General features: G+C 44.4%; 2 protein-coding genes and 2 non-coding genes across 5 annotated transcripts in view; all 4 read right to left on the bottom strand.

Moving 5' to 3' along the window:
* NCKAP5L (NCK associated protein 5 like) overlaps positions 1-7,436 on the bottom strand; it is a 43,170-nt gene extending 35,734 nt beyond the window's left edge. The window contains exon 1 of the mRNA XM_053371393.1: positions 7,314-7,436. The gene's annotated coding sequence lies outside the window, so the exon portion shown is untranslated. The remainder of the gene's footprint in view (positions 1-7,313) is intronic.
* A 5,651-nt stretch (positions 7,437-13,087) lies between these two features.
* Positions 13,088-24,365, bottom strand: KANSL2 (KAT8 regulatory NSL complex subunit 2). 2 transcript variants are annotated; one of them, XM_053371553.1, is made up of 10 exons: positions 24,238-24,365; positions 23,293-23,551; positions 21,732-21,910; positions 20,868-20,982; positions 19,888-20,051; positions 18,612-18,778; positions 18,193-18,289; positions 17,053-17,306; positions 14,640-14,879; positions 13,088-13,762 (listed from the first exon to the last, which is right to left on the bottom strand). In XM_053371553.1, the coding sequence occupies exons 2-10, from the start codon at positions 23,541-23,543 to the stop codon at positions 13,664-13,666; spliced, it is 1,566 nt and encodes a 521-aa protein (XP_053227528.1). In that variant the 5' UTR covers positions 23,544-23,551; positions 24,238-24,365; the 3' UTR covers positions 13,088-13,663. The 2 variants fall into 2 exon arrangements, with proteins under 2 accessions (XP_053227528.1, XP_053227535.1); XM_053371560.1 differs by having other exon boundaries at positions 17,155-17,306.
* Positions 13,916-14,051, bottom strand: LOC128409694 (small nucleolar RNA SNORA2/SNORA34 family). The gene has a single exon (XR_008329305.1). It is a non-coding gene; the product is annotated as a small nucleolar RNA SNORA2/SNORA34 family (small nucleolar RNA).
* On the bottom strand, positions 17,968-18,103 carry LOC128409693 (small nucleolar RNA SNORA2/SNORA34 family). The gene has a single exon (XR_008329304.1). It is a non-coding gene; the product is annotated as a small nucleolar RNA SNORA2/SNORA34 family (small nucleolar RNA).
* Positions 24,366-26,219: the final 1,854 nt, after the last annotated feature.

Here is a 26,219-nt window from a genome sequence, read left to right as displayed (position 1 = left end):
CGGTGCCCTCCAAATCAGCATTTCTTAACTTGTGGCTTAAGACGCCTGTGCAAGGAGGTCACAGGCCTTCTAAGTAAACTCAAAATAATGATTGCTTTTGATCCATAACTGCTTATGACAACTACCTCATATAACTTTCTGTTTCATCAGCATACTATAACACTGTATTGACACCTGTAAGTGAAATATCACAAAGGCTGCTTTAATTAAAGTTATGTTTTAATATTTTGGAACTGCTCTCTAGTGGCCAACGGCAGATCCGGTAACCATTTACCACAAAGCACTGGCACAGGGAGTTGCTTTGAATGACTGTTTCAGTTCCCTTTTGAAGCACAAAGGCCAAAGGCACACCATGTTGCAGAGAAAAGGCAGTCTCCATCCCTCTTCCCCTCGGATCTCAAGGACAAAGCAAAAATCCATGTAGCAAGACTCTGTAAAAAGGACTAATTGGGGTGCAGCTAAACCCTCCACAAACATCATATACCTTCTTGCACTTACCACCCATGTCCCAGAGCACAGATTGCCAACTTCTGTAAGTTTGGTGTGTGGGGAAGTTCTCCCCTCCCACACACCAAAGAGATACTATTCCTGCAGGCTACACCTCAGGAGCCACAATGATACTTAAAAAGTTAACTTGTTGGGAAAGTAGTTTGCTAAGCCCACCATACAACCATGTGGTGTTGCATTGTAGAGAGGTGCAGGCTTGAATTGTGGCACTGCTTGTGTTCAAAATTCACCACGGAGCATTGCAGCTTTTCCTTTTTGCCTGCGCTGGGTGGAGCAGAGAGTCTTGCTGCTGCAGTCCTGGCCATTCATTCCAGCCTGCCCCTCCTCCAGCTTACGTTAACTTGGCCCCAGAGTTTTACTCTCTTGTTGTTCCAACATTCCCCCACCCTGCAGCAATGGCAGGAAATGGCACCACATCAACAGCAGACCTGGGGAAGTGAGATGCTGTCTGTGAGGAAAAGGAAAGTCAGTAATTGTGCACAAAACAATGGCATGAAAGGAGAGAGTGCCCCCTTTCCATCCTGTCCCCCAACAGCTTCAGAGGGAATCAGGATTACGGAGCTAGAAAGGAAGTGGGGTACCCAAGTCCCAGGGACCTAACCCAAAGGGGGGTGCAGAATTGCTCCCTCCCTCATCCTGGCTTCTGTCATTTCATGAGACAGTAAATATGAACACTCAGCTGCAAAGTGGCTGGAGATGACTTTGCAGAGCGCTTTGGATTTTAGCATTCTGCATGCAGCCCAAGGCTACGCAGGCAGGGCTCAAAAGTCCATCTGGCCAGGCAAGAACCCAGCTTAAATTCTAGCTGCAGGAAGGCACTAGTTACCCAGTCACCATGAGATCTGGAGACCAGCAAGTCCCAAACCGATGAGTTCATTAAATACATGAAAGCCCCACAGAGGAAGTTGCCTATTGCATGTCTGTGCTCTAGACCTTGTCTCCTTCCACTCAGCTTCTGCTTGGATTTGCACATCCTGATGCATCTCAGTAAAGAAACGCAACACACACCCTGGAGGGGTCTGCCTTGTCTCTCCACACAAGTCACTGCTCTGGACTCAAGCTCCTTCCTATCAGAAGCCATGCCCAGATTAGAAAAACACAAGGAATGCATTTCTCCAAGGGGGGGGGGTATTTTTGCCCTTACACACTTCTCAAGCATTCTGCCCTGCCACATGAACAGCTATTAACAAATGTAATAGCATGTCCAGCAATCCACCAGTTTCCATTTCCACCACAGATATTACATCTCTTTCTCATATAGACGTTACATCCATCTCCCATATTCCAGCACAGCAGAGCATCAGGCAACAGCATTCAGCGTCATTAAATGGCTAAGAGTGAACAGTGAGAGGCTCCTAGAAGAAATGCTCAGCTTGGAGGGTCTTAACACCTGGACTTAAATTTGCTGCTCAGGCACAGAGAAATCAGGAAGAAAAAACCCACGAGGATAGGACAGACTGTACCACTTGCAACTTTCTCTGCGTATTTTTCATTCTTCAGAATACAACTCTCTGTAAAAACAACACCGTGCGCACCAAACCAAATACTACAGCCTCCTAGGTGGTAGAAATCTTGCAAACCAAGGAGAGGGATATGCTACACACTCTCTCCCTACAAGCCTGGCTTCCTAGCTAAGAGCTTTATTTTTTTACCTAGAAGGAGCATTTAAAAAACTAGTACCAGCACTTGCAAGATTTCATCAATTCTCCCATTGTCAGGTCTCTACACGCCTCTTTCTGCCACATGGATGGATGGCCAGCTGAATTCAGCAGCCTAATTGTAAAGACAAGAAGGTTCTGTAACTTTTTTGTTTTTGTTTTTACATGAAAAGTGATATAGTGGTTTAATTTGTAAGAAACCTACCTGTACAGACACCTGCAGCAGTAACATGGATGGTGTTGGAATTGAGGGGATAAAACAACGGCATTATTGGGAGCCAGGATTCCTGGTCTCTTCTCTCAGAACTGAGAATGTGGGATTTCAGACAAGCCCATCTATGCCCCTGGAGCCTGTTTCAGTTGCAACGACAAGGAAGTGGTGTAATCAGATGCCTCTTTCAGGCGCTGTTCCTGGGAAGCATCTCCTCTTCAAACATTTCCAGCGAGGAGTGGCAGGCACAAACTGTGTCACCTCTGGCACTGGTGATGCAGTGAATGTTTGGGAGTGCAACCTCCACGACCTGAGTGCTACTGCAAGATTACAGGCAGGTTGCTATCATCCCTGAAGGGAACTGCCTGCAGAGTCAGTGTGTGCCCACTCCTGCTACATAGCAGTGGCTTTCGAACCTCCAGGAACTGATGGGGGCTACTTCAGCCTCCGACAGATGTCAGAGACAAAAGGAGGTCATGGCTTAAGGCATCAGATTCAGCGGCTGGGATGCCGCCGCTTTATCTGGCTCAACGGATACCTGAGAAAAGCCAAGATCCTCTTGGAAGATGAAATAAAAGCACTCTCTCCCAGTGCTGCAGAAACAATCTAGAGGTCTTGACACTGACCGCCACCCAAAGCAAGACTCTCTAGAGTGTATTTAGGGTGCTGAGCCCACACCCTAAATAGGCAGGTTGGTACAAGCAGAAGAGGTAGACTCCTCTGAAAACGCCCTCAGAATTTGGGTCGTCTGTCCCACATTATGTGAAAAGATCAGGCACCATGCTAGAAGCTTATTTCTCCAATATTTCCGCAGTAAATGCAAGAAAGGAGAAGTTTAAACTGCCACAGATTCTCTCCAGAGGCACCTCCTGTCCTTTCCATGGGCATGTAGCTGTAAAAGATAGCCAATGCCTTTTTGAGTCCTGAAATGGCTATCCTGTTAAGATTTCTCACTACCAACAAGAACATTTACCACCTTGGTCCCCTTCACCATTCCTAAATTATGCTCTTACCAGACACCCCACCCCACTGTTCTGCTTTCCCCAGGCCAGGTGTTGGAAACCTTTGGCCCTTCAGCTGTTGCTGAACTGTGACGCCCATCATCAGCTTAAGATGACGCTCTACATCATGGCCAGGAAGAACCTGGGGCCCTGCCAATGATATTTGGACTACAACTCCCATCATCCTTGACCACTTGTCATGCTGGCTAGGGCTGATGGGAATTGGAGTCCAACAATATCTGGAGAGCCACAGGTACCCAAGCTTTACTTCAGACTAGTGCTTCCCAATCAGCAGATCCCGTTTTTCAAAAGCGGAGCCATGTACCCCCTACTTTTGAAATTTTTTATACCTCTGAGGTTTTTCTCATTATGTGAATGGTGCCACAGACACACACACCCCGGTGGGTTATGCGAACCCGCTGGGATCCATAGACCACCAGTTGAGAACCACTGCTTTAGACAGATTTCCTTGTCAGGATTCCCTGGGTACATACAAGTGACAGCCTTACACTTGGGACTGTCTGAAATACCAGCAGCACTAGGCAATGAACAGTGCAGGATAGAATCCACGTAATGCTAGAATATTTTGGACAGGCATCTTTTTTCTCTTTTTCCAAACACAGTTTCATAGGGAAACGGCAGCACGTCAATGTTCCAGTGACTTCACTTTTACGCTCAGTGTGGGTTGTGATGGCTCTTGTCCATGCTTATACCCAATGCTCAGTTTGCAAAGGAGCACAGACAGCATGTCTGTATGGGTGGTCAACACAATACACCCTTTATCAGGAATTCTCCAAGTCCATTCATGCACAACTACATCAACTACATGTACAAACTTACACTCAATAAAAAGTCAGAGTAATTGCTTCTTAAGAGAGAAGGGCATGTGAGGGGGGAAAGCATTCAATAGTATCTATTTATTATTTTATCATGAAACACAATAAAGCAAAAAAAAATGAAATAAAACTAGTACAGTAAAATAAGAAAAAAACTTAAGACAAACTATCCACAGCTCAGCAAAGTCAGTACCAAGAATCAGTGGCTGGAAATGTCTGCATAAATAGTTAAGTAGGGGCCACCATGGAAAAGACCCTACTTTGAGTTGCCGTAAGATGCATCTCCACTAGATGTGGCATAGCTACATGGTGTGTCACGCAAATGCTCCTGGGCCTGGAAAGGGGTTGGTTTAACCTCTGGTTTGCTAGTAAAACTGAATTACTGTGTCTAAATAGTGTGTCACCAACATGAAAAGTTTGGAAAGCTCTGGCCTAGGCAAATGGACTGACTATCTGTATGGAAGGAGGCACTTTCTTAGGTAGCTGGGTTATTCAAGGCCTTATAAGTTAGCAACAAAACCTTAGCAGCTTGTAGATATCATCTTGACAACAATAGTGCCTTGCATCCCATTTACTAAACCAGGTTCCATCCCTGAAGTATCTCAGCACCCACAACTTATTTGCTCTTACAACTCACAGGCTGCATTGCAAAGCAGTGCTCCAGCACAAAATTCCTATTGAACCCATGCCAGCTCCCAGAAGGCTAAGCACGCAGGTCTGTAGCAGCAAAAACAAGAGATTCTTGTGGCACTTTATGAAAGCTTATGCCACAATCTGTTCAAGTGCGTTCTAGTTGGTCAGATGCATGATGTGTTATCTTCAGTTGGTGAGTTGTGTACATGTTTGCCCACTGAGACTGCACATCAATGCATCTGATGAAGGGGGCTCCATGCCACAAAAGTATGGATCACAATAAATTTGCCAGTCTTTAAAAATGCCTGCTTTCCCAGCCTTTCCCAATCTAGTGCTCTGTCAGAGAATGAAGTCCAAAATATCTGGAGGTTGGGAAAAGCTGTGCTAGATGATTTTACTGTTTCGATATATCATGCTGCAATGGAAGGCAAAGGACAGTGCAGATCTAGTTAACCCTGGACCTGGTAAAATTGAGAAAAGTCATATTTATCCAGCTTTTATCCCAAGACGATGAAACTGGCATACAAGGGTTTTCAACTGCCACATTCTGCATCCATCACATAAGTCACTCAAATATGCAGATCTTGTAGGCTGGTGCATATTTGGCGAAGAAATGGCAAAGTAACTTGCCTCAAGTTTGTCGGAATCTGTGGCAAGTCTCTGATTGCCACATGTAGGTTTCTTTTCTCTTTCGGGGGGGGGGGCTCCTGTGCTTTTAACAGCCATACAATACAGCAAAATTCAACAAATAAATCACTCCCTATCTTCATGGGAAGAGAGGACATCACCTGTTGAAAGACAGCAACAGAAGGCAAGAGAAGGTAATTCAATCTATGTCCCCATAGAGCAAGGATACGGGACTATATGGCCCTCCTCACATTAAACCCATTTTACAGATAAGGAAAACCAAAGCAGGTGGGCAGGGAAGGCTTTCAATAAGCTGGTAGAGAAAGCAGCAATGATGCTGTTGGAGGCTACGGAGATGATTATTTCAAGCAGGCCTACAGAGCAGTTGCAATGCAGCTTCTGATTAGAGAGCAGCGCTTCATACAGATGTGCCTGCCGCATCACAACAGCGGTTGGCTAAAGCAGTTGCTCCCCTCCTTCCCAATATACCTCTGCTGTTCCTGCGGCCAGGCTTCCTCCGACCAGAAGTCCTTCATGCAAGGATTGAGCGGGTCCCTTCCAAACATGCGGAAAGGAAGCGCTGGCCGGGGCATTGGGGGGGGGGGGGCGGGAGAGAAACGAGTCGGTTCACGCATGCGTAACTAGGGAGCTTTAGGATGAGAAGCGGGGGAGGAGGGGCAGATAACGGGTCGGTAATCCCGGAAGGCGGTACTGTATTCTGCGGGTGGGGAGCAGAACTGGCGGCCATTCAGGGCTGCGCCAGCTCGCTCAGAAGTTCCTCCGAGTTGGTTGGGGTTTCCTCCCAAATCGGTGCGCGCGTGTGCATTGCAGGGGGGGCCCTGGGCGCGTTTGATCGGAAGGCAGCGCCCCCGAGGTCCGCGGGACCCGCTCCAAGCCTGGCAGGCGCGCCCGGTTGTCGCGCTTTGGAGCTGCAGCAACCGAGCGCGCCCTTGGCCAGAGCAGCAGCAGCAGGAGTCAGCTGGCAAAATGAGCCTCCAGGGCTGCGGAAATGAGATGGGACTCATCCACTCCCATCTCCCTTTCCCCACGAAGCAGAACCTCACATGGGGCGGGGAGGAGACGCGCTTTGGCCCAGAAAGAGCTGCAACAACGAAGGATTCCCCAAAGAACGCCTTTTGCCGAGGAAGTTGCAAAATAGGGGGAAATGCCCGACGTAAAGCCGTTTTACTTGCAGGGGTTGGGACGCTGCGGACGTCTCTCCAAGGCACCGTTGCCACGAAATCGTTATGTCTTAGTAGCAGGCTCTTCTGAAATCCAGGCGTTCTCATTTACTGTACGCAACCCAAACCTACTTTAGGCTGAAATACTACGCGGGGTTATGTGCGATTGAAAACAGATTGTCTGCTACACAGGATTGCAAACCGCCCTGGCACGCCACGAAAGTAGCGACAGATAAATATCCATCTCCCCCGATATATCTGCCCCTGCCTCGCAAGATGGGGTCTTATTATGGGCCGCTGTCTTTCCTCCAGACCCCATTCGCCAGACGCCTCTCCAGTACGGAAAGGGTTAAAGTCAGGGCTCTGCAACCAAACCAACGTTTTTAAAGAGACAGACCCTGGTTCTTGGAAAGGGGCCCGGGGAGGCGCTCTACACGGCAGTCAGAGGGGATATTGCGCCTTGCAAGTTATTCCCCCGACACATTCGCCGCCGTGCAGCCAGCTCCGGCTAACGCTACCCAAGGCTGCATTGTGGGGCGTGCAACGTTTCCCTTAATGCACCCACAAACGGCCTGCAAGAGTTAAAAGTCTTCCAGGGGGAGGTGGAAAAGGAAATCCAGATCGGTGCTGCGGGGAAGAAAGGACTGCTCTGGACTCACCCCGGCGTCAATCGCGGACGATGCTGTCATGCCACAAAAGGGTCCCTTTGCCGGGACTTGCAGCGAGACTCTGCCTTCCTCGCCTCCCAAGGCCACTCCAGAAGAAAGTGATGTCATCATGGCTTTAAAACGGTGGGGACTCCTCCCTGCATCCTGACCCGCGGCAGCCAATGGGCGCTTGGTCCAAGCTCGCTGGGCGCCAGATGTTTCTCATTTCGGAGCGGGGCTCGGGCCTCCAAGGCTGAGCTCAGATCTCTCCATGCCTGGCGAGTCGAGTAGCCCCGGGGAAGCAGCAACAGCAGGGCTTGCAACGGTTGCCAAAGGGGGGAAGGCTTGGGCACGCTTGAGGAGCAGGCAAGGAAAGAGGTTGTTTTGCTTTCCAGATGGAGCCTGGGCTTGAGCGGGTTCCTGAGATCCTTCCGCACCCGCCAAAAATCGCTCAGATCGCTGGAGATCAGAATGCGGTCCTTGCTCCGCTGACCTTAAATGGGGCATGCCAGGGAGGTGGTTTCCCATAAAACCCCATCTCCCCCTTTGCACCCCATAAACTATTTACTCCTGTGTGAAGTCACTTTTGAACCCACGCTGGTGACACTATTACTGGGGTAGGTGTTTTGAGTGCAGAACCTTAATGAGACATACATAGATACATACATATATAATTTTATTTGTATGCTGCCTTTCTAAGGTTCAAACCATGCTCCAAGTGGCCTACAGCATGAAAAAATACATAACTACCACATAACAAAAGTCATCATAAACACAAAAATACACAACCTAACTGAACAATTTCCACATACGGTGGTACCTCTGGTTATGTACTTAATTCGTTCCAGAGGTCCGTTCTTAACCTGAAACTGTTCTTAACCTGAAGCACCACTTTAGCTAATGGGGCCTCCCACTGCTGCTGTTGCTGCTGCCACCTCGCAATTTCTGTTCTCATCCTGAAGCAAAGTTCTTAACCCGAGGTATTATTTCTGGGTTAGCGGAGTCTGTAACCTGAAGCGTATGTAACCCGAGGTACCACTGTAATTCACAAGGACAAAAATAAAGATACAGAAAACAAGAAGATACAGAAAACTGTGGGATGTGAAAAACAAGAGCAGTCAAGTACAGCATTCCTAGAGTGGACATAAAAAGGTGGTGCCTGGACCAGCCAGTCGGAACTTCCTGTTTCTCCTGTCTGGGACAGACTTCTTCTGCATGTGACTATAGTTGGGTGTGGCCTCACCTGTGCAGGTAACAAAAGCATAGGACCGGCCGCCATCTCTCTCTTGACTACATTCGTCGAAGAAGCAACATCTGCTTAGTCCAAGATTCCCTCTTGGTTTGCAGCCAAGAGAGGACAAAGGGACTGTCGCCTTATGAGATAGTTTCCAGGTGTACATTACTTTTCTAAGCTAAGTCTGCCTTCTGGGAACCAATTGTGAACAGAATGTGAGTGAGTAAACTCTTTTATACTTTTATAGAAGACTGTGTCGTGTCTTATCTTTTATGAGGGACTAAAGGGGAATTACCTTTAAAAACGTATCATTGAGGCTTTAGCGAGCCTGAGCAAACGCATCCACTGTGTAACTTTAAAAAGGGGGATGTTACTCTGCTAAATTGTGGAACTTGTTAACACAAGTTGGAAAGGATATAATCAAACAATATCTCCTCTCCTGCATCCCTGAACATTCCCACAAAAACCAACAGCAACCACCCCCCCAAAAGCCCAACAACCCATGACACAGGACTAAAATAGTACAGGTTGGTTGCATATAAAGAAAAATATTCAGGCCCTAGGTAAAATATTTCTGTATTTTGTAATACGCCTTAGGCTCATGTGTTCTCAGACTTTAGTGTACTATTTGTATACTTGTGTAGCTTATGGAAAAGGGAAACTTCACAGAAGTGAGGAATTGTTTGATGCCACAAAGGACAGGACTTCTTAGTGGTAGCACCCTCATGGCATCTCCCACCTCTGGGAGATCTACACCCTAAAGACAACTGTGTGTGCTGGAGATGGAGCCCTCACACCCTTGAGGGCTTGCCAACTTGGTAGGCTCACTGCCTTAACACCAAGAAGTGGCACATTTGTGCTGTGGGGCAAGAGGGATCCTTTGGGGAGATAGGGGTGGTTGGGAATCATCAGAGATATATCCAGAATATGGAGCCCTAGCCCTTTTGTAAAGCTATGGGTTTGTTTTCTAGATGTGCCTGCAACTTTATTGGTAACTTGATGGAGGCCACTGAAATGCCCACAGAGCAATGAAGGCCTCTGCTCAACTCCTCCTGCCTTTCAGTCCCCTCCATCAAGGAGGTCAACAGAAGCCTAGCACAAACAGGAGCTCAATACAGCACTGAATCATTTGTTACATATCCAGTGTCCCAGAACAACTCATTCTCTTATATCAATTGTAGAAAAAATCATAAATAACTAGTGCCATACTGCCGGATTTCAGTGGTGGAACTGACGTTCGGAGGAAATTTCTGAAAGTTCGTCTTTTGTCTTGGATCTTGTGTTTTGGCATTTTTGTAAAAAGGCTCAACAATTTTTGGGTTTTCTTTGCTTTCCTTTTTCCTGAACTATGCTCAGATTTTTATTTCTTTATAATTCACTATGGACATATGAGATTTGGTGATAATTGCCATATGCAATTGGCAAGGTTCTTAATTTTCTGCTTTCCTCGACAGGGTTGAAGGCTTATTGCAAAGCCTTGTTAGTACAGACTTCCATGATGGAAAGGAGGTCATCTCTAACGATAGACTGATATAATTATGAAGGCTTATCTGTTCAGGTAGAAGCCGCCTCAAGTGACCAGCATCATAAACTTTGCTTCTGAAAATGAATGCCAGGTCTGCTTTTGCAGATTATGATTCTGTAACCTGAAGACAATTTCCCATTTTAAACGGTTTAAATTTAGAATGCTTGTTTCTGCTTGTTCTGAATTTTTCCCCTAAATAAGTCTTTTAATATTTTAAATCCCTGACCAAATCACCAAGCTGAGCCTTGGCATTAAAGTATATTAAGATTGTTCTAATAGGAAGGCTACAAGAACCTGCCCAGTCTACTATTTCTTGTAACTAATAAGTTGTTAAAGTCAGTCTGGTAGCAAGGGATGAGGAGAGTGGAGTCATCTGGAGCAGACTCTGGATTGAAACAATCCTCACTTATTATAGTTTAACCATTTTTTCTTTTATACATTGGTCCACAAGATGGACTAAAGTCAAATAATAGATTTATGGCTTACACAATTCAGCAATAGTTTAAAATGTACTGAGTTAGAATAACTGATTTGCTCCCTCCCCACAACATTCACAAATATTTAATCATGTGATGTTCATGAGTATACCCTATCAAGGGAAAGGCAAAATGCATAATTGTCACACAATCCCAAGCAGGGAAATTGAAAGAGAGAACCAATATAAGGATATGAGCCTTGTCAATACTTTTGACTTTAGCTCGGGTTATTTCCTTAACAGAGAAAGCAACACTTTTGAGTCCCTAAACACTTGCCAATTCTCATACAGTAGTTTAAAACCTGGAGACATACATTCCTATGGAAGGAAAATAAGCAAAATTGTCATGTGCTCAATTATTGGACCTGTTTTCTTCTACCCCTGAAAACTACCACAGTAACACATTTCTCAAGAGGAACATGGCACTGCCCTGCCATATTATTGCAACTGTATGGGTTGTATCCTACTGCATTTTCCCAATGTGCAATGCATGACCATCCCTTTCCTCTCTGTAGGAAGAGGCATTTCTTGAAGTGACATAGTAAAAGCAAGATGGAGAAAAGAAAGATACAAGTTGGTTGGCATCCATCTGTCTTGAAATACAGTGAAGAGTGCACCTTCAGGAGTGAAGTCAAACTGTTGGGAGAGTTATAGCTCCTGCTGTGGCTATAAAGACCAATACAGGAGAGGTGTGTTTTGTTTGAAAGCATGGGGTGTACAGGAGTACCATGGTCCTAATTTTGTTGATACAGTAATTCTATAGGATTGCAGCTGTAAGGAAGCAAAGCATCACAAAGCCTTGCTCTGTGATTAGGGGAAAGTTTGATTCTCAAGTACACATGCATTTGTGAAAAGGCAAAGAAATGGTGCTCAGGAACATTTGTAAAACAGGTTCCTCTTTGAAGGCAGAGAAATATACATAAGCAAACAAAGTTAATAGAGTTACCAGATATAGGAAGTAAAAAGCTAGAATCTCCCACAGGACCTTGCTGATCTTCTTTCAGTACCATTCTCTCCAAACTTAGTGCCTGTTTTTCAAGATTTGGTGTAATAAAGGGTGAAACATGAAAGTGTGTGTTTCTGCTTGATGTTGCAGGGCTTGGACAGCTCAGGAACACATGATCCGCATTCCACAACCCTGAGAGAAGTCATTTATCACAGCAGTTAAATACACACCCCAAATCCAATGCTCTGAACAATCTGTGCTCAAGTCACTTCAGAACATACAAGTTTGTATTTGCCCAAGACTTTATAATTATACGATTACATAGCAAATCACCTCAAGTTATCCCTCTCTTGTACAACATATACGTATATAAAAAAACAGTTCTGAGAACAGAAGTTGCACTCCATCTTCAGGCAATTATTTAGTCTGACGTATGTAAAAAGGCACCAGGGGACAGGATTTCAGGTGTCCATCAAATCTTTCAGGATTGGCAACACTGCACCAAGTATGAATAAGGAAACTATACTTGCCTGCCTGTACTACTGCAAAGCAGTTCCAGCCCAAGCCAAGTTCAGCTTGCTCTCCCACCATCCTACCCATTGCCTAACTACCAAGGTGGCCAAACAATTTTCTTATTGGCTCCAATATATTTCATTTTCTTTTCCTAGTCTCACTGCTCATCTAATTATACAATTTCCTGTAAGAATATTATTATAGTCAAATTACTTCTGTCACCAGTGATAAAGAACTCCATTGTTGAAGGATACGAGATTTGTTGTACAAGTGCTAAAACACATGATCAAGCTTTCTAGACGTGTATCCAGCAGTCTGTGTCTGAACTGTTCATATGTAAAGTTAAGTTCTGCTATGTCCTGAAAAATGTCCACCTGCAATTTACATTTGATTAGGCAGCTTCCGTTGAGGTTGTGCTAATCTTTCCACCACCGCCAAGGTGACCCACTTAACATGCAAGTTGTCTGTTCAAAGTCTAGAGGCATCTTTCTAACGTTGCATAATGACAAGCATTAGCACCAACATTATAATGAAGAGGACCAACTGTTTACACATTTTTTCATTGTTCCCTGCAAACATGGATAACAAAGAAGGGAGTCCAAGTTTACTTCTTTTTTTTTAGGACAGCCCCCGTTTCAGCTGGGACGCTGACTTCTGCTTTGACACAACTCCATAAAAGATGCAAGTAAGTGCCTCTCATTTAACACCCCCCCCCTTTTCTTTTGGGATGATTTTTGGAAGAGCCAGACAAACATAAGGAATCAGTTAAAATTACAGAATTTACTACAAGATGGCCACCAAGGGGGACAGCTTTGGAAAGGGATTAGATAAATGCACAGAGAATAAAGCTATCAATGGCTGCTAATCATTATAGCTACATACTTACCTCCCATATCAGAGACTGTATGCCTCTGGATACCCGTTGCTGGGGATCATGCATAAGAGAGGGCTATTATACCCGTCCTGATTCTAGGCTACTCATAGGCACTTGGTAAGCCACTGTGAAAACAGTATGTTGGACTAGGTGGGCCTTTGGTCTGATCCAGTACAGCTCTTCTTATGTACCAATCAAAGTCATAGTTGTAAAAGCAAGTTATAAACATTATCCAGTGTCTTTATTATACTACATGGGATATGTACACAAGTTAAAGCTACAGGTGGATATTTGATTACAGACTTAAATGCCAGAAAGAAAGAAAAAGAAGGAATAGCTGTGCAGCATTGACACCATCAAACATCACCAGGCAAGTGCACAGTTCAAAAACCTCTTTAGCATGGACAAGCCCACGACTTAAAACATATTCCCAATAATCCAGTTTTCCAAGCCATCCCCTTTTATTATGAACTTAGGACTACGAATATAAACTAGGTGTGGCTCCTCAGTGTTTGTATTCATTAAACATTGAGAGTCTCTCATGCCTTATTGGAATTTATAGCAGTACCAGAATTATTAAAAACCAACCAACCCTAAAAGGCTATCAACTGAACAAGATCTGAAGGCCACTAGAAAAGCACCCAAAATCTGCCAGCCATGTGGCCTTCCAGAAAGAGTTTTCACTAATCTAGAAATATTTAACATGGAGATGGAGGAACACACAGAACCAGGAGTCCAAGAGTAGCAGATGCTTCATCTTTGGGGGGGGGGGATTGCCATCTGTTTTGAGTTTTATCAGCTGATGGAAGCTGGTTCTGAATTCCCATTGGTTGCAGGTTCTTCCTTTTTACCCTCCTCCAGTCCTGGCCCAGTTGTCACAAGAGGCTGTATATTCTAGTAGAAACAGAGAGGATAAAATTGACAATCGTATCCTATGCTTTTTTTACAGAAACTGGACCTAGTGTATTCCTGTGCAAAGGATGCAATACAGCAACTCTAGAATCAGGTCATACCCAGACCAGAGAAGGTGCTTTTTCCCCCTTTGTTTGATGTTACTCCCCAGTGAATTGACTATTCCATTCAAACATTCAAAACAGCCAACAGACCATGGGGAAAATTTCCTCTGGGCACCTGCTTGAAACCAATGGCTACTGCAAACCATTAGCCTTCAATTCAAGGCCTGCAGAATGGATCGGTTTTGATTCCTGGTTGGTAAGACAATTAAGTCTCCATTTCAGAGGGCATGGGAGGAAAACAGTCTCGTCTTGAGAAAGCAGAAGTGAGAGAACAAATATGCGCACAACAAACAGGTATAAGCTGAACTCATGTGAATATATTTTTAAGCAGAATGCAACCAAAAAAAGCAAGATGAGAAAACATTAAAGAAATAGTAATAACGCAATCATAGTTCTGGAAACTCAAACAAACAGCATCAGCCACCTGCCAGCTCCCACTTCCCATCCCTGCATTAATGCGCCAGGCCAGCTGTGCAACGTTACACGGCTGGGGGACGGTCCTCTTCCCTCCTCCAACACATACAATGAGCAGATGGCTAATCCCCTTGACAAACAAGCACGGGTTGCCTTTTCCTTAGTAGCTAGCCTACGCACGTATTCAGGCTGACTTCAAGAAAATCTTTACAGAACAGGCAATCTCATTGGACTTTAGTGGAGGCAAGACCTTCGCCAGCAAACCTTAATGCACTCCTTAAAAGGATCTACTGACTCCTATCCAGAACCCCATGCAGGTTATTCCAAGCCCAGATCAGTACCTGTGAGGGTAGCTCTTGTAGCAACTCTGAAGCAGGAAATGCAGTTTGTCTGGGGAAAAACCCTCTGCCTGGCTGTGCTGCCTGGTTCAGAAGTCCTTGTTGAGCAAGCTCTTCACTTGGTGGCACATTTGTGGGGGTTTCAGCAACACTTTTGTTTAACTGGTTCTCAAGAGAAGTAGAAGGATCAGAGAGCAGAGGAGAAGGGGGGCATTGCATGCCATCCCCAACAACATCCAAGTCCTGTCACAGAGAAAACCAAACAAACCGTTTTGAGATGTGGCTAAACAGGGTGCTTCCAGTCCCCCTCCCTTAACCCATTCCTAATAGTATTTCAGCTTCTTCTTAAGGGAAGCAGGAATCAAACAAAGTCAGCATGTGCTGAAAGTAAACATGAAAATCAGACTGGCATCCTTATTTTATTAAAAGGCATACAGAGTCTGCTTTTTAGCTTAACAGTCACTTTTGTGGGCAGAGAAAGGAGATACTTACAATTCCAGAACAGCCACTTTGATAAAATGAGACAGATCCTAGCTGCCTCTTGATAAGGTTCTACCTCAAAACAGAATAGTTTCAGAACAAATATATGGACACTTCTATCTAGGGAGATTTTTATTTTAATTGAAACAGCAATGGCATAAATGCCATCAGGGATGATACAAAGCTGCCTAGGGCTTTGCAGCTGGAATCCAGTGTAACCCAGAAAGCAGCCGGGATTAAGCCCTAACGTTCCTCTTGGAAAGGACATTAAAGGCCCACACAGAAGCTCATTAATACACTCTACTCCCCACAGAAAATGCCCCCATTTGCAACCACATGATAAAGCCACCATCCCAGTGCTTGCACTTCAGAACAAGATATATATGAGAAACTAATCTGATCAGTGCTCACTGTACCCAATAGACCCTGTTGAACCATGTGGCAGACCTCCAACTCTCTCCCTACAGTGGGATGTATGCTGCATGAATGGGAAGAGGATCCATACAGAAGAGTATGGCCTGATAGGACTCAATATCCCCCATTACACACGTCTCCACAAATGTCCTTATGTTCAGCACAAGCTTGACACCCTCACTATTTTCAGAACCACTTTCAGAGCTGGCCCTAGAATGAAAACTGCTAGCTGATTTTACACTATTATTTTTAGAAGACAGACATTTCAGTCAGCATGCTGTGTCTACAATGTTTTGTTTTTTACAAAGTACATAGATTTAGCAAACACACAGGCCATCCTAGTAATCCAAGGATTATAACCCACACAAACCCTTATGGGATAGAGAAAAAGCTGCTTTAAAAAAAAAAAGCTTTTAAATACGGATTTTAAAGGTCTGATGTTTTCAAAGGGTTACAAAAGGTCCAATCTAACCCTTTTGTATTCTAGTCTTTCCCAACAAGATGCCTTTATATGAATCGACAAAATTCCTTCACTTAAAATTCAGTCAGGGCAAGGAACATGACAACAGGCCATCAATTCACTGCCCTACACAAATACAAGTGTTTGCTCCAAATACACACTGAGGAACCCATAATTTTGTTCTTAATCTATTTATTTTAAAATATTTATGTGCTGCTTTTCTAGACAAAGCTGAAAATACATATTCCAAAACAGCACACCTCCAAGGAATGTACCACCTCTGCAAGCAGCTGGGAGACCACACATTCCAAGTGTCCCCCCCCCACAAAAAACCACATGCATATACAAAGTCAATGTATCAAAGAAAACTAGGTTTTCCACAGGTGTAAGTGCCTCTATTTAACATGGAGGAAGAAGCATTTGATCATATTACCCCTCCATTCTCTACTATAGCTCTCCGCTTTTTATAAAAAGAACTTTCAAGTATCTTCATTTTCTCACACCCACTAATATCTTTACCCCCCCTTTATTCCTCCATAAAGTCTTCTATTAATCCAAAATGACATTATTCATGCCCCAACAGCCTCTTTTCTTGCTTCCTATGCCAGGAAGTCTCTCGGTAGCCCTCTAAATGTTTGATAAACACTCACCTCCTCACTTGCTCAATCAGCTTGATCTTGCATCTCTTGGGTTTTCACTCTGTTCCCCTTCAGTTGTTAGTTTAGTCTATTATTTAGACTGCAAACCTGAGAATAGGGTCTGCTTTATTTTAATGTACCAAATTTATTTAAGTCCTCTAGAAATATCGACAGGCATGACATTAACAACCTACTTTTTCAAGTGACACACTTTTTCCTGCACCCAAATGTCAGCCCTGTTCACTACGCCCATGGTGCCTGCTTCTCCCACATAATCCATGTTTTTGATGTATCAGAACTCTTTCCCCTTACTCATTTACATGTAGCTTCAACCCATGTCATTACTGAAGTACTCATACCCAGGTTAGAGGTAACTGTGCCTTCTGAAGTGCCATGGGCAGGTGCTGCATTACAATTCACTTACATCACTGAACTCCAGCGGCAAGCTCTCTGTGGGCCGGAGTTCAGCTGCGCTCAAGTACAGATCCATGGAAGCAGCTTCCAGCTCCTCGGGAACAGACAGTACCTGTTCAGGAACATACATCTGAGGTGGTAGCTGGAGATGGAGTGGGCAGCAGGGGTCTTCGGAGAGGCTTACAGGCACTGGCTTGCTGCAGGGTGCTTCTTCTGACCCTTGGCACAGCTTAAATAGAAGCTGATTGGTATCCTGGCAAATATCTAAAGACGCAGTCAAAGGAGACAAGCAAGATTTGCGAAAAGGCAAGGTCAGCCGTTCCAGGACATGAGAAATAAAAGGAAGTGTTAAAAGCAGACTTTTAGTAAGTCAGCAGGCCTGCCATTTTGTATGTTTCATTAAAAATAATGAATAATTTGCCAAAGAGTACATAAGATATATAGAATAGCAGGTGACAGCTCCCTATTTATTTCCATTTTCCTTGGAAATACTTCTATTTAGGAGAAAATATCAAGGTGCACATCTGAACTCCACGTGCAGTATCACAGTCTGTACATAAATAATCTAAAGCACCTTAAATTTACTGTAGGAATACACCATCATATTAAGGGGGAACTGCTGGACTTTAGCCTCAAAGTAAAAACCAGCTTTTAAACTCATGAGGCTTGAATTTTTAGTAGATAACTTTTCTTCTGCATATCACAACTAGTAGTCAGCTGTTAGCAAACCAAAAGCAGCTGAATAATTAATGCAGGAGTAGACCACTAGGATAATATAACACAAAGTCAGCAGCAAATTATGTCTAAATTCAGAATATAAGATTTAAGGATCATCGTGGAATTGGAACTACTCAAGTATCCACACATGTGATTCTGAAGGGATCAGTCTTATGTCAGACAGTGGCCTTATTGTAGTTTGAGGTTTGCTTGTTGCTTCCAACTGAATTGGCTGTTCTAGTCTAAAGCAATTGAACAGCCAACAGACCATAGGAAGACATTTCTTTGGGCGCCTGTTTGAAACCAGTGGCTACAGCAAGCCAGCAGCCTTGATTCAGGGCCAAAACAAAAAACAATCAAAAACAAAAGCAATTCAATTCTTCTTCTACTTCCAGAAGTACTAATACAGACAACTGACAGCTTAAAAGGATACGAGTAAGGCAGTGTCTTGTCATTGGAAGAGACTGGTTGGAACATCGAACATCATCCACAAAGGCCAAACACCTCTGGCTAGAACGGGTGGTGTGTGCCTGCAGAGCACAAGATAATTTTGCAGGCTGTTGGTGGAAAAGCTGCTCTTACAGGAATACACTCTTCCATTCAGAAATCAAAAAACACACAATAGAGAATCACCTCAACATCTCTTTCCACATGTATTCGTAATAATGTAAGAGGCTGAGCCGATACAATAATTCTGTGCCCTGTTCAAAACAAAGTGTCATATCTGAAAATCTTCCAACATTTCAGAGCCAGTTTATACCCCTGCCTTACTTTCAGAGGAAAATCACAAAACCCACAATTTCTAGCTCCACTGTGCCTAGTAGGTACAGAAGCACAGCTTGACTCAAGTACCTGCTGGGCAGCACCCTCAGTGACCAGCATTCTGCGTTCCTTCAACTGCCGGTGTAGAAGGGCTTCCACACCATAACGCTGCCGATATCGCCTCAAGTATTTCAGCCGTTTCAGGTTTTCACGTTCTTTAGCCAGAAGTCCCTCTGGGCCTGTCAGGAGGCTGCTACCTGGAAGACACCAAGGAAGCATCCTCAAGGCAGACTCAAAGCACTACCCTGATTCTTGTTAATCCCAACAGACTAAGCACCTGCTAGTTTAGTGAACCTCTTTTGAGAAGATTATTTTTTACTTGAGCTCAACACTTCCTTCTTGTTTATAAACCCACATTATATTACATTCAATACAAAATGCACACAAAAACAAATCTGTACTAAACCCACTATGCTGTAAAAATGGATAATCAATGTCTTACTATGAAAACCAATAACATTTCACACAATTTTGAAAAAATTGTCTAGGAATAGCAGCAAGCCACAAGATTATACTCTACAGGACCCTTTCTATATTTCTCTGCTTGCAGATGCTTTAGGCCACCTTTAAAGAGCAACTGTTTCAAGACAGCTATCTTGTAAAAGAACCTGTAGAATTGATTAGTGGTAGGTGTGAGGAAATCAAGTTTTGAAACTGTGTAGGGAAAGTTACCCAACTGGTGTTATTGGGTAGTCAACTATAGGTATATTTAACCAGAAAAAATACTCTTCACCATTTAAACTTCAAGGAATTGTATACTATTTGTTAGTAACTGCAGGGGTCCGCATCTCCCTTGATGCTTACATCAGGTTTCCAAAGTCATGTGTGGAACAAGTCCCACACTTGTGGCCCTGCCAGAAGCCTGTGCAAGAACTTTCACTAGTGCAATGGGGCCTTTGCCCCTTTCTCCTAATTGCCGCTGGGGGTTGGGAGAACCCCTGGAAGAGCATGGGAAGCAGGTCGTTTCATCAGGCAAGCAGAAATGTTTGTGCTGACACAGCAACCTGCTAAGCACTACATTGAATTCCTTCCTATGCATTCTCCTACCATTAGGGACAAATGATGCTCAATACTCCTAACTAGGATTTGGAAACTTCCTAGCTCATTGGAAGATGACTTTTGAAAACAATTTCAGCAGATATAACAAGAAAGTAATGAAAGATCTACAGAAATACTTGTCAAGCATTAAGTATTCTAGCTCTTGGTAAACTGCTTTCAGATTGTCCTAATGAATTTTGGAACAGCTTTAGCAAAGCTTCTGAGCTGCAAGCCAGTAATGCTTATGTACAGGACAATGGCTGTTTACCTATGGCCTCATGTTCCACCTTGCGGCTGTGTAAGTACCGTCGTTTTTTCTCTTTCAGGAGATGTTGAAGTCGTTTGAACTGATCAATATATAGAGACTGCAGCCGGATGAGTTTTTCTCGCATGATCAGTGCCACTTCCTCAGCAGTGTACACACCAGCATGTCTGCAGAAACAGGATCCAGTTTAATAAGGAAGCAATCCAAGTCGCATTTTCTCAAGTCATTAAAAAAGGAAGAGCCAGCTAAAGTAGTGTCAAGTAGCAAAAGGAAGCCATTTAACAGCAAAGCACTGAATCAGGTAGACCTGTGACCTTCAACAGGAATACTTAGAGCAGGATTTTTGTTAACCTTTTAAGAGAGGATGCTAACTTGACAAACTCAACACAAATACCTGGAATGGCTACAATGGCTTGGTTCCAAAGTTAAAACCACTTTTTGAGCCATTTTAAGGCTTCATTTGAGCTACTGTTTGTGATCACAATTAGAGAGGTTAGGGGATAGCCTTTCTTTCATAACTGTAACCTGACCAACGCCTTTAGGATACAACAAACAACTGCTGTACATTCTGGGGGCTAGCACATGGAAAAGGGTGCTTTCACACATATATGAATGAATGTATGTGGTGATGCTGGTTTTATATTTTAGTTACAATTTTCTCAACCTTGAGAAAGTTTTAACTTTTAAATGCAGCCTAAATGTATTTTTTAATGAAAGTCTCTGGGGACAAAGGAATTCCCAAAGTCTATTTTTGGACTTCTCAAAAAACAGAACTGACACTTAAGATTGCATTTTGATAGAATGGCTATACTGTATCTGCTCCACCCGTCCTCTAATCATTCTCTTATATGGTACGTCACCCAAAGGCCACCACATTTTTCCTGAAGGTGACTTATACTGGAATGAAGTTCTCAGCATCTTTTGACAGGAATTCTTAATTCTGATGTGTCATACAACAGCAATTCACCATTCATACGACTCACTTAAGGGGATCCTCCTGGTCACTGTCAATGCTATCCGCTTCACTGTCAGGATCTCCTCTCCATGTCTGATCTACTGTAAGAGGCTCCTGCTCTCCATCACTCCAGCTGTCCTCGTCTGAAGGAAGAATAACCCATTTGTTATTTGGAAAAAAGTTTTTTTAAGGATCTAATTCATGTGGGGAACCCTGGAACATATGCTGTGGATGCATCTTGCATTTAGAAGGGCGGGGAAGAGAGAAGGAAGGCCAAAAGGTGGAGGGAGAAAAGGGATGGTCCTACCAACTAATTCTGGTTTCCATTGTCCAGCAGTTCTACATAATCTTCAGAGACCTAGCCTTGATCACAGAAACAAACTGCACACTGCTATAACCAGATTGGGCACTATGCTGCAAGCCAGCCATATAAACATTCTTCCCCTTTCCCAGTACACTGGGCTGCTCATCCTACGTCAAAGAACCAAGAGATTTGGGTTTTTGTTAAATCAAAAATTAGCATTCATGACCACATATATAAGGTGGAGCATAATGATAAATCAGAAATCAGAAGACAAGGAAAATTGGAAGTTTGTCAACTTTATGATTCTGCAAATCTTTTCCCTTCCACAGTTCAGGAAGTTGCCCATCCTGACATTTTGGCCAGCAGGTTATAAAAAGCAGCATTGGGAAGGGCATGTAACAAAAAACAGCATATATAAAACAAGACTGAGTGAAAAATCTAACACCCACTGCTTCCATCTTCTCTCTTGGGTGGCTTTTACTTTTTAATGATAATTAAAAATATTTTTAAATTAGGATGTAACAGACCCTAGCCTTCACACCCTATTTTAATGACCAGATCAATGCCATCACCACCTATTCCACTTACCCAGTATTCTGCTGGCCTCGCTGCGGCTACTCTCTGAAGTCTGGGAGCCCAGCTCTGTCTTGGCATAGGAGCTCAGCTGACAGAGAAGGGACTCCCGCACAGGACTAGGGTTGGACTTCTTCATCTGAGCCTGCAGTGCCAGGGCATTTCTACGAGCATGTTCAGCACAAAACGATACCCTAGATGGGGAGACAAAAGAGAAACCAACCTTTCGTGGCTCCCAAATTTTCTAAAGTAGTACTGATAATAAAACAATAAGCAGTAAGTATGTTTTCATTTTGTTTATAGTGTAGAAATGAACACAAAACCTGTTGATGGCAGCCTAGATTCTGAAACTGAGCAAATCATGTACAACAGCTGAAACCATTGCTGGACCAGAATAGCTTGTAACTGCATTACTTCTATGCAGTGTATGTGGGGCTCTCTTTCCAGTTGACTCTCAAAAACTGTAAATTATGCAGAATGCTGCAGCAGGACTACTAACAGGAGTGTGAGCCTACCACAATTTTATTAAAATCTGCACCAGCTACAGATTTTTTTACTGGGCCAAGTTCAAGACTTTACTATTAGTATATAAAGCCCTTAACTGATTAGGACTACTTTACTTGAAGGATTTCCAATGCCCATATGCGCCTACTTGACCTACTTGACAATTTTGATCTGTGGAACTTGTACTTCTACAAGTGCCATGGAATGTTCGTTCTGAGTCTACTAGGAGTCAGTGTAACAGTGCAGTAGCTTTGGATTTCCCTGTGTATTAACATTAGGAAAGCAGTCTTGCTATGCTATTCGATGCCAGTTTAAAACTTTTTGATTTCAGCAAGCCTACCCACTGAGCCTAGGGCTTGCTGATCCGAAGGTCGGCTGTTCGAATCCCCGTGACGGGGTGAGCTCCCGTTGTACGGTCCCAACTTCTGCCAACCTAGCAGTTCAAAAGCACGTCAAAGTGCAAGTAGAGAAATAGGTACCACTCCAGTGGGAAGGTAAATGGCATTTCCGTGCACTGCTCTGGTATCGCCAGAAGCGGCTTAGTCATGCTGGCCACATGACCCAGAAAAACTGTCTGCGGACAAACGTCGGCTCCCTCGGCCAGTAAAGTGAGATGAGCACCAAAAACCCCAGAGTCGCTCGTGACTGGACTTAACTGGCAGGGGTCCTTTACCTTTTTTTTACCCAGACACGTTTAGTTACCTATATTTGTGTTTTTAATATTTGTTGATCTAGTATTATTGATAAGTGTACTTTTTAAGGTTTTACATAAAGCACTTAGAGATTTTTATTAAGCAGTTTATAATTTTTTCTAATAAAATAAACGATGGCAGTTTGTTTTTGCTATGCATACAAGGTAAGCAGCCACTTCAGAAATTGATCTGGATATGCCACCTAACAAAGGCATGCCCAAAGCAAGGACTCATGCAATAACACAACAGGCACCCTCATTTGAGGAGGAACACTTGGTACATCTCACAACTTGCGCAGGTTTAAGTTATGTGATTTCAACTGTACATGGATGAAGCCTGGCCAGCTCTCCACAGATAATCTGAACATACGTAACACATACCCATCCTTTTTCTCAGGTTTGGGAGCTGCGCTTGGACATCTCTTCCCATTCTTAGTGGAAATGTAGCTGCACTGCTTGAAAGGTGCATTCCTGTCTTCAAGAATGTGCTTTATGCAGAACTCGTGTCCTTCCAAACGAGGCTGGGAGCACGGCCGGTGAGCAAAGGCACATGACAAGGCCTCTTGGGGCCTTGGCACAGGGGTGAGTCGTCCCCGACTTGAAGGCAACACGTGGATGCGAATTCTGTTCATGCCAGCGTCTGCAAGGAGCAAGTTATTAATCTCTGCAGCACCACTGACACAGAGGATGTGAATACATAACCATAAGAACGCGGGGGGGGGGGGCTGTTAAATCTATCAGTTTCCAGGCACAATATTTCAACCTTGGCCTTCCTCAGCTTTATCGAATTACGAAGAAAAAAAAATCCAAACCCCATCCATGCCATGCTGCTCCAAGTTTGGGGAGAGGAAAGCAACGTAATGGGGTCTCGCCTCCCACCCTTCCCATTATGGCCCTTTTCCTTCTTTTCAGTTATTAGGCCAGACTTCTTGATTACCCGTTTCTTGCCTTGTGGTTAAATTAAAATATATATAGCATGTAGTGGAGTGTGATGGCGGGGGGGGGGGGAGAGAGCCGTTGTAGAAAATAGAAATGGGGAAATAAAAGTTATTATTTATTCTGGTAAGGCGCGCGCACCCACACTTGCTTAGCTCTCCTATGGGGAGAGTTGCCCACCTCCCGCCAGGGGCTTCGCCCGACCTCCCACCCGCCGTCGCAGCCGCCCTCAACAGCAGGGAATCCTTGCCCTTCAGCTCTCGTCTCCAAACCACTCGAGCCCCACGGCACACGCCTGGCCAACGAAACGCCCTTCCTATGTGGAGCAGTTTGCCCACAAGAAGCGGGGGGAAAGGGAATAAAAACGAGACATTAAAAACAACGCCCCACCTTGGTCATTCCCGCCGCCGCCGCCATCTTAACTTCGCCTCGCGCTTCAGCAACTCCTCCCGCTCGCCATCGCAAGCCAACCCGAACGGGAGGCGGAGAGCCGGGACAGGATTGGTCGAAAGGTGCGTCGCTCGAGCGAAAAAGCCCGCCTCTCTCCCTCTCCTTCTCCCCTCTACGCCCAACGGCGCGCAGCCAGCGGGAGGGACCCCACAAATTTACTGGCTGTAGCTGCTGCCGTTCACGGTCGTGAGCATTCCACCACGTAAGAAGGCGGGGCTTGACGTTAAAGGCTGAATGCCTGACGTCGCGCTGCGTTCAGGCTGAGGAGGAGCGGACCCAACATGGCGCCCACAGACACAACCTCCGTCAGTCGCAGCCAGCATGGCCAAGGGATGCTTATAGTTTATTTGTTGCATATTTATCCCACGTTTCTTCTAAGGAATGGGCATGTGGGATGAGTTTTAATGGGCAGGAGAGGATATAAAGGTAAAGAGACCCCTGACCGTTAGGTCCAGGTGTGGACGACTCTGGGGTTGTCCATCTCGCTTTATTGGCCGAGGGAGCCGACGTTTGTCCGCAGACAGTGTTTCCGGGTCATGTGGCCAGCATGACTAAGCCGCTTCTGGCAAACCAGAGCAGCGCACGGAAACGCCGATTACCTTCCCGCCGGAGCGGTACCTATTTATCTACTTGCACTTTGACGTGCTTTTGAACTGCTAAGTTGGCAGGAGCAGGGACCGAACAACGGGAGCTCACCCCGTCGCGGGGATTCGAACGCCCGACCTTCTGATCGGCAACCCCCCTAGGCTCTGTGGTTTAACCCACAGCGCCACCCGTGTCCCTAGGAGAGGATATACTGATTGCAATTTATCCCTCCAGGTGCCCACGCTGCGTGAGTTGAAGTGTTTTTCAAAACTCCATCGTTGGTGGCAAAAGTCAAAGCCTAGTGATGAAATAAGCTGACTTCTGTTTCTTATCCCGGTTAATAAAGAATCAGGCAACTATTTGAGAAGTTCAAAAAGATTTACCTACTTTATAATCATTAATTCACAGTACCAGTAAAATCTATCCAGACAAAATACTTATATTATATGAAAGAGGATATTGATGCTATAAATATGAAATTGGGAACTGCTAAATATGTTATGATGAAATTCAGATTGGAAGGTGTCGAGGAAGTCTTTTAGCAATGTAAATATACCAGGGAATAAGAAGGGGGGAAATCTTTTATTTTTTGTGTTTTTATTAAGTTTTTATGTTGTGTTAAATGTAATGTCTTTATTTTCTGTGTGCTATAAGAGAAAGCCAAAAATATTTTTTTGGAAAAAAATAAATATATTTGCATTACAACCAGCTTCAGGCATGTTATACTAAAGCTGGAGCAAGCAGAGGGATACCTGCATCCAGCCGGGTCAAAGGAAGTGAGGAACAGGAAAGGCTATTGCTCTTTCTTCTCCAGGTGAAGAGGGGAAATGACATCACAGAGTCTCCTCTCTACCAATTGTATTTCAATGGTCTGAGCATTGGCCTATCAGCAATCCAGCTCTGTGGAATTAGCCCCTCCTCAAGCTAACTAGCTAGAATATGCATTTGTTAGGTTTGGGTGCTAATCTCCCACAGGTCTTACATAGTTCTCCACATGCTGGGAGTTAAGAGGACACCCGCATTAGCTACCTCTGTATTATGGGACTAAAGCCCATTTTCACCAGATATGTGGTATGTGGAATATGACCCTCAAGTGGCAGGCGTGTGGGCGAAACTTTGAATTTATCACAAAACAAAAACCTCAACAACTTTGGTCTGTCCTGGGTGCTAGCAGGGGCTGCTACATTCCTGCGTATTGGTGCAAAGTTCCATTATCATCATGGGCATAGCCGTAAAATGAAAATGTATAGGACATGGTTTAAATGTGCTTTCCCCCTATACCACCCATAACCCCCTTCACTGGCAGAACAGCTCCACTGGCATATTGGGAGACTTCT

This window comes from Podarcis raffonei, chromosome 2, assembly GCF_027172205.1.
Source record: "Podarcis raffonei isolate rPodRaf1 chromosome 2, rPodRaf1.pri, whole genome shotgun sequence".
Lineage (NCBI taxonomy): Eukaryota > Metazoa > Chordata > Lepidosauria > Squamata > Lacertidae > Podarcis > Podarcis raffonei.
Note: the sequence above shows the minus strand (reverse complement) of the source record. Positions and strands in the feature narration are given on the sequence as shown.